Raw genomic sequence first — 14,397 nt, 5'->3', positions numbered from 1 at the left:
AGGGCTGAGAACTGTTCTGCAGTAAAAATAATCTTTTTCGAATCCAGTACAGATGGATTGTATAGCACAGATGCAGAGAGTATATGGTATTGTCACAGGCACACATACTGCAAATTAATATTACTATAGACAGACATCTAAATTTCACCTCTGTACAATATATTGCTTCAGACAGGAAATGGAGGATAAAACAGCTAGTCTGAACTGGGATCCAATCTTTAGCTTTTTTTTTCCTCCCCTAGAGAAAACTATGAATCAGAAAACATGGCAATACCACAAGAGCAGTACGGGAAATATATATGATTTTATACGTTTCTGTTCCTGTGTCTGTACTCCTGCAGTATGCAATTCATCCAGCAGATAGTTCATAACACCTACTATGTTTATTTTTCATCAGCATGTAAATTCAGTGTTATGGGTGGTAATTTGCACACACAGATGCCTGCCAAATGGGCATGAAAAATGTCAACTTTGCATCCTGCTTCAACTGGTTATATGCATGCATGTCATCTTCATTTGCTATACTTGATGCATCTGTGTTCCTAGTAAATCTCTATCTGCACACATATTTGCATGCTCAGGATTCAAGAATATGTCCATTATTTAAAAAGTAGCTTATTTGAACTGTGTATTTTACGTATATATTATGTTTTTTAACAGGTTATGTTATTGGATTGTTGCTTGCCAACTACACACACACAAACTCTCATCCACCATAATCAAGGTGGTTTTGCTGTGTGCCCATCTTATGAAAAAGATTACTTTAATGAAATAAACGCAAGATGCATAATTGTTTACATAGCCAGTAATTTCAGTTCAAATTTACAGAAGAACTATTATCTCACGGAGGTTACCTCCCCAGTCAGACAAGTGATGTAGAGTACAAAAAATAAGATGATTAAAAATGAGTCTCTGTCTCAGGCCTTCTATTGAATTAAGGCACGACTTAATTCATCTGTCCACCAACAATCATACCAGCCTAATAACCACCCCCCCCCCCCAAAAAAAAAATAATAAATAAATAAATTACACACCTGTCCCTGGACACGTACATAAAATTAAGAAAATGAAGACACTGGCACTGTGATCATCTGGTTTCCCTTTCTTTGCAATGAAAGGGCTGAAAAGACTTCAAAAGAGGTTGGGTTCCAATTAAAAACACCATGCAATCACTCCTGGGATGCTAAAATATTCTTGTGATTCGATAGAACTGTGGGTTAGTTAAAAGATTGGGAGAAAATTCAGGATTTTAAACAAAGATTTCTTATTTCACTTCAAGCTCTCAAGGTAAATACTGGCAGTGCAGCAGACATTGAAGGTTGGTTCTCCCTCCCTCCCTTAACCCTTTGTCACAGGCTTTATTTATGTATGTAATGTACAATACTAGAGAAACCACAAAAGCATTCTTTAAAAAATAAATAAACAAATAAATAATATTCTAATGAAACTTCAAAGGGATTTGCATGCTATACAACTGGTGTTTGGCACAAAAAAAATTACTTGAAGTGCTTTTATTTTTAGACCTGCTTCTAAATTTCATATACTGTCCTTATAATACATATCAGAAATAATTTGAAAACAATTGGTTTCTCAAACATAAAAGTCGAAGACAAGTTTTAACTTGCAAACTGGATGTGATATTTTAGTCAATTATTTTCTAACTTTGCACATAAGCAAATTTCACTGGAGACCATTAAAGTGATATACTCTAGATAAAGTAAGAAAGCAGCTACTTTAAGTTAAGACATTATTAATTTCTTTCAACGGTAATCATTTGGATCTTCTCACATGTGGTGTGTTTCCAAATAAACATCTGAACAGGAGAAAATGATATATTTAAAAAAAAAAAAAGGACAGCTGCTGTCAAAAGTATCCTTACCTCCCTTATGAGAAAACAACTTCTGCTTTGACTTTCTTGAAGGTAAATTAGCATACCATAAACCCACCTTCGCATTTCTGACAGCAACAATTACATCCAGGAGTTTAAAGTTAAAACTGAGTGATTTCATGTTTATTCTGGGATTAAAAAAATAAATATATGCATGTAGCAAGTGCTTTGCTGACACTTATCCACAGTATATCAGGTGCCAAAACTGATAAATTGAACTTCCATACAATCAAAATTGTATGTCGAGTGGCACTCCCAGAGGAGAACACACAAACAGGTCCAAATTAAAAACTCTAGACCTTGGGCAATTTGATTCAATCAATGTCAGCATGCTGACATTATGAGACACATCATTGTTATTTATATAATGAACTAGATTGGTTGTGTCAAAACAACAGAACATCATTACATTGGATCATGTTTTTCAGTGTATAAATCAGTAAAGCTACGTTCTGACAGGTGAACCAAAAGCGACAACGTTGTGGTTGAAAATGGAATTTATTAAAATGTGTTGTGTGTTCCCTTAGAATACAAAAAGAAATGCGGTAAACAAGCATTCACAGATAGCCCCAAATGATAGGAACAGTCTCACAATTCAAAAGGAATGAAGGAGGCAATAAACAAAATGTCCAGAACACTTTACTCTTTCGTTTTAAGACAACTTGTATGTGAAGCAATATTTAAATAGATTACGATGCAGAGGGTAATAGTTTCAGAGCTTGAGGTATTGTATAAATGTTCTTGACCCACTGTTTTTAAATTGGTACGTTATTCTTGTATTGACATTAATGCAATTGTTGCATTGTGTGTGCCATGTTTCCCTTGTAAACATAGCCTTCAAGGTTGAAATGTGAGGAAGGAGATTTTATGATCACATACAAGTGGTTCTCTCCTATTGTTTTTTTGTAAGATGGGAGATGAAAAGCTTGTCAGATATTTCTACTAAAAACTAAAAGGCATTTTTCTCCCAAAAGGAATAGGGGATGCGTTTTAAAACAAAACAAAAAGGATAATCGTTCTAATATCGATCAACAAAATAAAACACACACACACCACACTTCAAGCGATTTATGATTGACTTCCTTTTTAGCACCGTGCAAATAATTCATCTTTGTCAGCAGCCAGAGGAAATCACAGACTGGCAACTTAAACTTGTACATGTGTTGATGAGATGGAAGACAGAGAGATTAATCTATAAACTAGCTTCACCCATGAGCAACTTTGATTTCCTCCACATCAAGATCTTGCAATCAGACACCTGGCTCGTTGGCCCAATATAAAACACTCGGCCAAACTAACAAGATCCCAAAACTTTACACCCACATAACAGAGGTTTTATTCTGTTAAAGAAATATCCGAATGTGGCAAGTCTAAAAAAAAAAAACACACACACACAACAATTATAAATAGATCAATCAAGCAAGGCATTAAACAAATAGGACCAATTCTGCAAGTTTCTAACTCTGTCCAGAGCCTTCCATAGGGCTTTTCATTGACACAAATAAAAGGATTCACTGAACGGACCTTGAATTGACAATAATTAAACTCAGATCTGATAAAGGATTACAACTTAAATGAGTTCAGACCACCTCGGGGGTGTTCACTAATTTAACAAAAAAGTGTACAAGCAGAGTTGCTCAGGGCCAGCACCAATTATATTGTCTCAATCAGGACTAGCTGTTGGAATGAAATCATGTCTTTCTGGTACCTGGGACAAGTAGGAAGGACACTAATGTAAAGAAGACTGCAAAGGGGGGAATTTATATAGTATAGGCTTACTTAGTAAAAACAACACTGTTTTGAGTGCAGGCTGAGGATTGCTAAAAGAGGTTTGAATCCAGTTTGTGCACAATATCTGACCTTGGAAGAGGGTCCACAAGGAGTAATGCATTGGTCAGCTTTTTTTTTTTTTTTTTGCTTAAGGAGTGTCCAATTACCTTCCCTTATTGCAATAATTTTCCACAACAGCTGAGGAGAATTAAAGCAGGCTGAGTTTCTTCAGATCCCACCACCAATACAATAAATACCTAGGGTTCATAACCAGGGGTTGGACAGCGGTGAACTACAGGTGTCTTGGCAGCAGGGGGCACTGTAGCACTCCAAACAATTTTATCTCCTAAACCAGAGCCAAAGCAACGTCCCACTTGAAATCCCAAACGAAAAGAAGCAGGCAGGATGTGAGTTCTGGAATCCCTTCAGAAGGTTATCAACCTGTGGATTATTTCTTACCAAATGTTAACCAATCGTAACTTTCCACTGTCGATTCCCACATGTGGCCTCATCAACATTCTCTGAGGTCTCTCATAGATATGGAGTTTGAATTCAGTGAGTCTATTGTCTCATTTAAAATAGTCTCATTACACTATATCTGCCAAGTTACGCTATATAGAAACTGTCACTGTGAATTCAACTTTTAAAAGTAAAAAAAGATTTATAAATAAATAAATAAATAAATTAAAAAAAAAAAAAAAAAAAATCACATCCCCATAATGTCAGCTCAGGTTGATATATGCTTTACTACATGCTAATTTGCAAATGTTTCTCAAAATGACATTCTGCACAAGGCACACCATTATTACACTACTGCCAATACCCAGATTTTCATGAACAGAAGCCCAACTAACAATTGTTCTCCACCCTATTGCTTGGGACTACAGATACGCCATTAGAGTTAGTGAACTGCATTCAGTGTACATTTTTTAAACATCTAATCCTCAAACCTCAAGAAGAGGTACAATCAGTGGATTTGATCAACCATGAATAGTAAGTGAATTCCAGGAAAGCCACATGTATTAATGATCTGAGAATGCACGGATATGCATATTAATAAAAGGAACAGCATTTCAAAATTTCTGTCACTGATAATGTGGCGACAGTTAATATTCAAGAATGGAAAGCAGAAGTAAAAACACAACCTCAGGAGTGGCATTGACATGCATATTCCTTAAAAAGTCCATTTTATCTTTCAAGTCCAAGTGTCTCCACACACGATTTCTTTTGGACACTTTGCTTCACAGCGCATTTATGCCGTTTGTTATAGCTGTGTTTATTTGTGTGCTTCTCTGAGAAGAAACAGCAGGGCAGCACTCTCATGCTTGTCACACTGACAACCTCATTGTTTTTTCATTTTTTCCAGTGGCAAAGTATGCATTTCTTTCCTCTTTAGCACCTGTTATCCCACCAGGCTGTTCATTCTCTTATAAGGTGCTCCTCTAGGGTGCTACAATTGTAATGTATTAGTTATTCCATCAATTATATAGCTCTATATATATAGAGCTATATATATCCTTGAAAAACAAACAATAGGCAATAATTAGATTATACAAAATTAGCATACTAATTCAGTGCTCTTACACAAGTAGGATTTATTCCAACTATACATATATACAGTAGGTTACTGATAGCAACTGTTTAAAACCCTAAGCGTAACACTCCTTTGGCATATTTTTCTAAAAAAACATTACCACTATTCCAACCCCTGTGCATTGCACAGTATCTTTTCTTTAACTTTATGCAAGCATCCAATTTCCTATTTCCAAAACCACACACTTCTTTTTTCCGAAATTGATCCTGTACATCTTGCGCCATGATATTACATGAAGCACTTTTCGTTCAAAGCATTACGCACACAACAAGACGAGCAGAATTAGTCCCAAAGGGAAAAAACTCAGATGAGAATTGAATTCCTAGTCTAAGCCCCATTACAGTTAATTCCTCTTATTGGCAGTCTGCTCTTCTGGTTGCTTCGTTAATGAATTTTAAGTTCAGCTTAAACTCTTACATAGGTAAATCTTCACTGATAAATGTTTTTTCTTCCATTTTATCATGCGTCTAATTAACATCACATGACATTCAGCACTCGCATGGGCTAGACCATGTTTTAAAATAAATAAATAAAAACATTAAAATTAAAAGGCCACTAGTAACCATTCTTAAGAGTCTCATGTGCCATCGAAGACCGCCTGTCTTATTTCAAATGGTCCCTCGAGCAATTTTTTATGACCAGGTTTGACTGTAGTTTAGTAGGTCATATTTTTCAAGCCGTGATGTATAGGGCGTTATCCAACAAAGGATGACAATAGTTCCCAGAACTGACTAGGGAATGAAGAAAGTGTGTTCTAAAACAGGCTGCTACCCCTAAGGAGCAAAAAGTAAAATGATGCCTGTGAACCGTCATAATTTCATGGGATGAATCAGACCTAAAAAAAACAAAAAAAACCCTCAATTTTAAACAAGGATATTAAAGCAAATTGTATTTTGGAGGGCATATTTAACACAAAGAGAGATCAGGCTTAGCTCGAGGAGATAATGAATTAAATAGACTAAGCTGCTGAAATCCTTTACACAATGGAAGCGCTCCAAACACCAGCAGATACAGTAAAACAATAGCTGTTTATTACTAGACATGTGTATACACTACGAGGCCAATAAAGTTACTAAAAACATTACAAAAAACCCCTCAAGGGAACAGTTTAAGGGGGAATGGCTCATCGGGTAGAATGGTTTGCAAAGTCATGCTTATACAGTACAGGAAGTACCTGTATGCATTGTTATCTGTTTCTAAAAATATGAAGGGAGTTTACCAAATTTGAACACTATTTCCCACAGCCATCGGTCTCTTATTCTATCAATTGAGAGGACCATAGACATGCTGCATGTCCATTCAAAGTGTTTTTTTTAAATGGAGAATATTAGGGACACCGACATGTTTACAATGTGCAACTAGGATGTCAAGGTGGTCTCCCTGATATGAGATTGACAGTACTGCAACAAAATAATGGACAATACCCATAGTCAAACCTAATACTGTTTGCATGAGAAGCCAATATTAAGTTTTTTTTTTCCAATAATTCATAGAAAGATTAATTTAATAAGCAATATAGAAAATAGCCAGAGCACAGCATGACTAATCACAACTCAAGTGCTCCACCTGGTGGACAACAACATATACACTCTTTCCTGCATTTTGAAGTTCATACTGTACATCCAAGCCCAACTGTTTTTGAAAGTACTATAGAGGTATAGAGGGATACAGTACCTCAAATAATTGATTTGATTTTACATTTTATTGTAAAGAAGCATTGAAATCCCAACAAATACATTAAAAAGTGGCTAGATCAGACTGTTTTGTAAGTCAGTAAGATGTAATATCTATGCTGAAATCTATGTGCATTCATAGACAATGGCTGGGTTTACATGCATGTGAAAATCGACTCCACAGTCATGACTGTGTGACTTTGTCACCCGAATACATCGTGAAACAGCAAAAGAACGTCCTTTGGTCAGCGCAGGTAAGGGCTGGGCGAGTCACTTTCTCGTGATAAAAATAGCCTTAAAAACCCATGTAAACCGGAGCAGGAATCATGCTTGTGTGTCACGAGGTTTCAGCAGTCAAGATCCCGTTTAACTGGCAGAATCTCATGTTATTCCTCAGCAAAGCCGTACCAAACCACACACACACACAGAGACAAAGACAAGAAAGAACGCAAAAGATGCTGCAAATGTAAACCTCTCGTATAGCCTATTATTAATGTTTGTATAAATGCATGTTGTTAAGCACAACTAACCAAACTTTTAGCCTCATATTATTATTATTATTATTATTAAGTAGTAGTCGTATTTTCTTTCCATAATTCTTTTAAGATGTCCCAGGAACAGAGCTCCACCTCTTCTTCCACCGCACAGAACTGGAATGAATTGTTAGCATCACTTGGCATATTGTGCAATAAGTAATGGATATAGTAAACAAACAACATAAATGTACCGTATCGCTTTAAATAAAGACTTTTGTTTGAATGTTTATAATATTATAAGACATCCAGGTTTCATTATAATGTTGGTGGGTGTTAAGCGGATTCTGCGCCTGGCACTTCTACCACAGCTGCAGAACAGCAGTCACTGGCTTCTCGGAGCAAAGGCAGGGTATAGGGACTGACAGATGTGTACAGGAACATTAGGATGCTCAGCCTGGTACTCCACCTATAGAACTGCCAGTGCATGAAGCTGCTCAGGAACCTCATATGCATTTCTACATATCCCACTGTTCTTAATCTTATATTCATATAGGCCTGAGGATCAAACCGTTTCTTATTGTATTGTAGTGTAACCCCCCGTGTTCCCACATGTTCCACATACATTTATAGACTAATTAAATAAAACTTTTAGATGTTATGCATATCCATTTTTTAAGTAGTAAAACTTGTACTTAGTAGAAGTTATATTTTATATACTGTTATGTGTATATGTGTGTGTGTGCGTGTGTGTGTGTTGGAAAGGTAACGAGACACAAATAAGTAATGCATGACAATTCGCAATGTGCGAGACAAGTTAATTCTTTTTTCTTGTTAATTTTTCCAAATTTTCATGGCAACGCATGAAGCTCTCCTCACGATATTCAGAGTCATTCTTTTCCAAATTACTAGGCAGACACGGATATTTAAATATCCCCTCCCCTAAATTACTATGAATTGAGTAATCTGCATTGGCATGGCCGACTTTTTTTCCCTAAGTCAGAACAGCATAGCCACGCATTTCCTGAAAAGTACGTCAAAAACATTGTGAGGAAAACTGTCATGACTTGTCCATGTAAACACTGTCAATGTCACAAAATAAAATTATAAAAAAAAAAGTTCATTTGATACCAATTAAAATCACGACACAGAAATATGAAAAGTGAAAACTGGATGGGCTGATATTTTATTATTATTATTATTATTATTATTATTACCTGATATTGTCCAGTAGCATGCTCCAAATTCTCACAGGCTTGCAGTTTCATAACAAGTTTCTGTTGGAAAAGAAAACAGGATTGACCAAGAATCTATTTCTGAAATCCATACATAACCAAAACCAACTGTGCTGCAGTGAATGTGTTGAACTCCTGCAGAGACTCTCATCACTACATTTAACAAATGTTATATTAACCCTTACCCCTTAATAAGGAGATAGGTTAGCATTACTGCAAGACTGAATATATATTTTCACTAAGAAGCATGCAAGTCAACACACTTGACCAGAAATCTATATAGCAAGCATATTAAGTTCTTCACATCACCTGTCATTTAAATATAAGAAGAAAGGTCCAACAAGTCTTGTATCTTATTTATTGTGGAAAAATAAGAGATGTGTCATCAAAGTGTCAAATATTTGGTGGATATATTTTCTTGCTCCTATGTAAATGAGAAGCGCATTCTAGCTTTACCAATTCCTACTTGAATCATAATTTTTCCAATTTGCTTGATGAATCATAAAACCAATTCTTCGCCTGGGTAATTAAATGTTGTAATTGTGAATGTCATTTCTCATGATCTTTTTTTTTTTTTTCTTTCAGTACGCTATCAATGCAATTAAATCCATTTGACGCACATTAACTTGGACAAGAAAAAAAAAGTTGTTCCCAAAATTAAGACCTAGAAATGAGTATGTCATTTAGACTATTTATAAGACCTCTTCTTTAATAATATCAGAACATTTCATTGAGTTGTGACAGTCAAAAAAATCAAAAATGTAAAAAATAAAACACACACATACTGTATGAGGTTAGATTTAGCACTAACCTCATTTTTGTCTACCCACATCTCAAATGATCATTCCTTAAAAACTGGACAGCTATTGACTCATTTCACTGACTCAAGCGCCTAGTCTGGTGTTGTCTGCTTAGCCTACCTTCTCTTTCTCTAGTCCTTAAATGTTACCTAATAAACGAGTCCCATCACCACAACCCGATATCTGAACACACATCAAGCTGGAAGCAGGCCTACTCTCTTTAGTGATGAGGGGTGTGAACCCTTGAGAAGCTGGGGAGTGGATTAACACGAGAACCTGAAGCTACTGTCTGCTTCCAATTGCGCTGCTTGACCTTGGAATAGCCAGCAAAAGCAAGAAAGCCTGCTGCTACTCCAAATCTAGCATTTACACACAGAAACCGTGAAGTTAAAAGGGGCTGACTCAAGATGAGGGCCTAGCTGCATTAAACCTTTTTTTTTTTTAAACTGAAAAGTAGCATTTAGTCTACCTGTTCCAAAAAGCAGAATCCTGCAAATAATCTGAAAGCGGACATGAAAAGACTCTGTCCTTTACCTCTTTCTCCACTTCCAAAATTACCACGTCTTTTATGGTGTTTTCAGAACGCTCCAGTGTCTGTTGCATACCCTCCGTTTAGTCCTTGGGAAGAGTGTTATTCTCCCTGGTTTCTTCATCAGAGGGTGTAAATGAAATGAACTTTAAAAAACTCACAGAAGTCGGGTTCAACATTCACGCAATGTGAACACGTAATTTACCTAGACTGCTCTTCTAAAAGTAGACACTGAATAGGCCCGACTTTGTGTTGGACGTTTAGAAGATGCTGACCCTACAGTATCAGTATTCAAACGTCTAAAAGTGGGGTTGAAATGTGTTGCTCAGAAATGGTCACGTTTGATTTGTAAGTTAAAAAAAATATCTTGATGCTATTCTTGGCTATAGGAATCAATATCTCTCTATGTCCATGGTATAGATGGCGGCAAACAGTTATTATTGCTTGCAAGTACACAGGACACTTCTGATCTGCTTACACAAAAGCAAGTCACTGTAAAGATAAAGCAAACGTCGGACCCGGATCAGCACTGTTGGGCCAGTTGACCGGCACTCTTTCATACATTTCCCTTGTTCTACCTGAAGTAGGTGTTCTCCTCTCTCAGCCGTTTCCGTTCTCTCTCCATATCTGGAAGTCGTGACAGATCAGTCTTCATATTCTTCACGATCATACAGTCTTGCTCCTGTAAAGCTAGCTTCATCTCTAGTTCCTGCGGGTACAGAGAGAGGGAGAGACAAAGAGGCAGAGGGTAATGAGCCATTTACTTTACCAGGGAGCTTCTTCTTGCTTGTAAAATCAGAATTGTCAGGCAGCGAGAAAATTAACACAGCAAGGGCTTTCTCATTCAAAAATACTACTTTTACAGAAAAGTGAATAATGATAATAATCATTCCTCCTTTAAAAAAAAAAACAGTTTAGGTATCAAAGCAAGGCTTCATAATCCAGTCAATGCAGATAATGTGCCCAGCTGGATGTATGAGAAGGGTGTGCCAGATGCTGTTAAGTGCACCGTATGTGAGGGGGCTGCATTGGCACACACAGCTTTACTGTTAAACTAACAGAACTGCAAGAACAATGAAAAGATCCTTTCCAAGCAGTCAGACGTGACTAGGTAATTATTATAAAACTATAAACTACACATATTAAAAAAAAAAAAAAAGGATTCCTTCCAAAGAGATCATAGCCAATATTAACCTGGGTCTTCAAGGACACGCACCACAGGACCTGCAGTATGCACCCCACTCTGTTTAGACAAACTAGACATTGAGCTTTGATTCACCATGCTGGGGGACAGACTTAAATCTAACTGTATGTAAGAATGACATTGAAGAAAGATTTTTAAAAAAAAGGGTCAAACTATTTCATCCAACCTACTGCTGTGGATTTCAAATCGACCGGACTCTAAATTACATGTCTACTTCTTATTCTCCTCCATAGTGCACCCCACTCTGTTTAGACAAACTAGACATTCCATTGAGGGTAGGGGGGTGGGAGAGATAACCCTTACCTGTATCTTCAGCTCATTTTCAGAATTCAGGGCCTGAGAGGCTTGTAGCTTTTGCGTATTTTGGAAGGCTTCCTGGCATTTCCTTTTGGGGAAAGAAATTAAGAATGGTGAGAGCTACCTTTATATTTTAAGCTTTCATCAGCAATGCATTTGATAGCCATACAAGACAGTTTTATGTTCCTGTTTCAAAAAAGCCAAAACACCACTGGGACATCAATGCGCCATCTCTTTCAAAGAAAGTATTATTGTGCATGGTTGGGAAGAGATAGAGTAGCATAGAAATAGCTGAACTACATTATATAGGACTGGGAAAGAAATAAAACTCACAGCATTCTGAACCACTCCAGGTTATACAGGGAGAATAATCAGACAACCCTAACTTTCTCCTCGATCGACTACCTAATTAAGCTCGGGTGTCACTCAAGTCCATCTCTGAAGGAAGCTGTAGTTATCTGTTGTACAATCAATGCACAAGCTTTCTGAGTCATCGTTTTCTATTTACATACATAACGTATACACCACCCAGAACAAACCAATTAAAAAAAGATTGGAAAGAAAACACATGTTAAGATGCCAGAAACAAAGCAGGAAAATAAATAAATAAATAAAATAACACACACTTTTTTTTTTTTAATTTTAAATGTTAAAACTGAAATTCATACTTGCGAAGCAATTCCATCTGTTCCACATGCTCCTGTCTCTCGCTTCCCCGTGTTGTCAGCTTTATCTCCTGGCTTTTAAACTTGCGCAGGAGCTCCAGAATCTCTGCTCTCAAAACGGTGATCATCTTGGGGGGGGGACAATAAAAAGAAAAAAATAATTACAACAGAGTTACAGACTATGGAAGAGAATAAGAAGTAGATATGTGATTTAGAACAGGATGAGTCAGGTCGATTGAAATCCACAGCAGTAGGTTGGATGAAACCATTTTACTCATCTTTCTTCAATATAATTCTTACATACAGTAAGATTAAGGTTTATCTATTGGGGTAGTACTTGAGAAGATCCAATGTGCATACCAAGTTGCCCGTGTACTTTATCATATTGATAAAAATAAAAGGCTGGATTTGTACAAAAGGTACCTTTGTGACAATTAGGTATAGTAAGCATTTCAAAAAAGTCCCAACAGAAATGTATTAATGTATTATACAAATTGATGTGAACTGCTGTTTGACACTGCTACAGTGTACAGCCTACAAGAGTCCCTAAACATCGATATCATTGTTTTAATTCTGCCTTTAATAGAACTTCAAGGAAACGTAACTTTTAGGTTTCCAAGTTCTAAAGCACAAATGTAAACATTTTTCACATAGAGGTTTTTCTTCAAACCCCTCTTTTTAACAAGGAGTTCAACGTTTCTTGCTAGAAATCCTATAATCAGCTCATTTGTCTTCATGCAAATGTCTTCATGCAGACACGAAAGCTCTTGATCAAAACAGCTATAACAATACCCTGCATCCCTCCTCCTAAATAAAACAGCCTGGGCTCTAACAATAGCCTGCTTCTCTCCTCCTGTCCAACCAAGGCATCAATAAGAAGCAACTTTGATACTGGTCTTTGTATAAAACATTGATAAGCAGCTTTAAAAAATATGTTTCAAACACCAAGCAATTATTAACTCAGGATGGTAGAAAACAAAAAAATTATAATCTGACAGCAGACAAGATTCCATTTCTAACAGTGCGGCTCAGGCTGTCTTTTCTAGTGACACCAATCAGAAAAGTTCTACACAATACAGGAGAAAGAAAAAATAGGAAATGCTACTGAATTGAAAAAGATAGATATTATATGAAGAGATTTAAAAAATATGCTACCTTGACCAGCTACGGTAATGACATGACTGCCTCCTTGTGCTTTATTGTAGTCCATGCCAGGGTATTGCCATGCAATGTATAGCTATAAAACCAACCGTCTTTCACTCAATCTACCTTGCTGGCCTCTGCAAGTTTGGATTCCTTCTCTAGCAGTTTCTTGCTTGTTCTCTCCATGCTCTTCCTGAGGGACCTGTTGATCTGGGTTTGCTCCTTCAGTTTCGCTTTCTTCCAGTTTCTTTGTGCGTGTATAAACATTAGTGTTGGGACGAACACTGGTTTTTCATGTTCGGATATTCGCTCATTAAAACATTCTTTCGTTTTCAAAAAGTAATAAAAGCCATTATATTATTCAGAACGCACGCAGAGACTGCATAGCACTAGGGGCCGGGGGGCGTGGCCCGTGTGTGTGTCTTTATTTTACAATACGTTAAAATATCCCAGGTGTAAAGAATACGTTGTGTAGGCCTTGAAGTGCTATTTGGCAGATTTTTGCATGTTCCGTCCAAGCTCTTCCTGAGGGACCATTGTTTTGTTTATTATTCTACATAAGTTGACAACTTTTTTTTTTCGTTCTTCGCCATTGCACTTTCTTCACAGAAAACAGTGGACATAGACACGTTTACATAAAGTAATAACAAGGTTTACTTGTGGCTTTTTGAGGCTGAACAAGCAAATATAAAACTTAAATTTAACTTTAAACACTTCAACTAAAAAAAAAAACATGGAAATTGCGTTGTAAAAGGGGAAAGAAACTCAAAGTTGTGGTTCTCGTTTATTACATTCCACATAAAAGTTGCAACAAAAAATATATAATACATAACATTTATATAAAAATCACTACACAACATTCCCAGCAAGTTGAGCAGTTAAGTGAGGCATTTTAGATGAGATTCTGACTCGCTAACGCGTTTTTGACCCAAATGGCAGTCCATAGAGATCACTATGCGTGCACGCACTTATTCTGGTTTGTTTACTTTTTGGTGTCTAGTAAATAGGAGGCTCAAGAGCTGCTGTATGGATCCTGTGGTTTGTGTGTGTGTGTGTATATATATATATATATATATATATATATATATATATATATATATATATATATATATATATACACACACAC

General features: G+C 36.6%; 1 protein-coding gene across 1 annotated transcript in view; it reads right to left on the bottom strand.

Moving 5' to 3' along the window:
• LOC117418328 (mitotic spindle assembly checkpoint protein MAD1-like) overlaps positions 1–13,666 on the bottom strand; it is a 60,738-nt gene extending 47,072 nt beyond the window's left edge. Inside the window, exons 1-5 of the mRNA XM_034031253.3 lie at positions 13,398–13,666; positions 12,132–12,256; positions 11,470–11,551; positions 10,541–10,671; positions 8,616–8,675 (exon numbers count right to left, since the gene is read on the bottom strand). Of these exons, the coding sequence (XP_033887144.3) occupies positions 8,663–8,675; positions 10,541–10,671; positions 11,470–11,551; positions 12,132–12,256; positions 13,398–13,538 (492 nt within the window). The 5' untranslated portion in view covers positions 13,539–13,666 and the 3' untranslated portion in view covers positions 8,616–8,662. The remainder of the gene's footprint in view (positions 1–8,615; positions 8,676–10,540; positions 10,672–11,469; positions 11,552–12,131; positions 12,257–13,397) is intronic.
• Between the last annotated feature and the right edge of the window lie 731 nt (positions 13,667–14,397).

This window comes from Acipenser ruthenus, chromosome 13 (genome assembly GCF_902713425.1).
Source record: "Acipenser ruthenus chromosome 13, fAciRut3.2 maternal haplotype, whole genome shotgun sequence".
Taxonomy (NCBI): Eukaryota; Metazoa; Chordata; class Actinopteri; order Acipenseriformes; family Acipenseridae; genus Acipenser; species Acipenser ruthenus.
The sequence above is the reverse complement of the archived record's forward strand: the minus strand, read 5'-3'. Positions and strand labels throughout refer to the sequence as shown.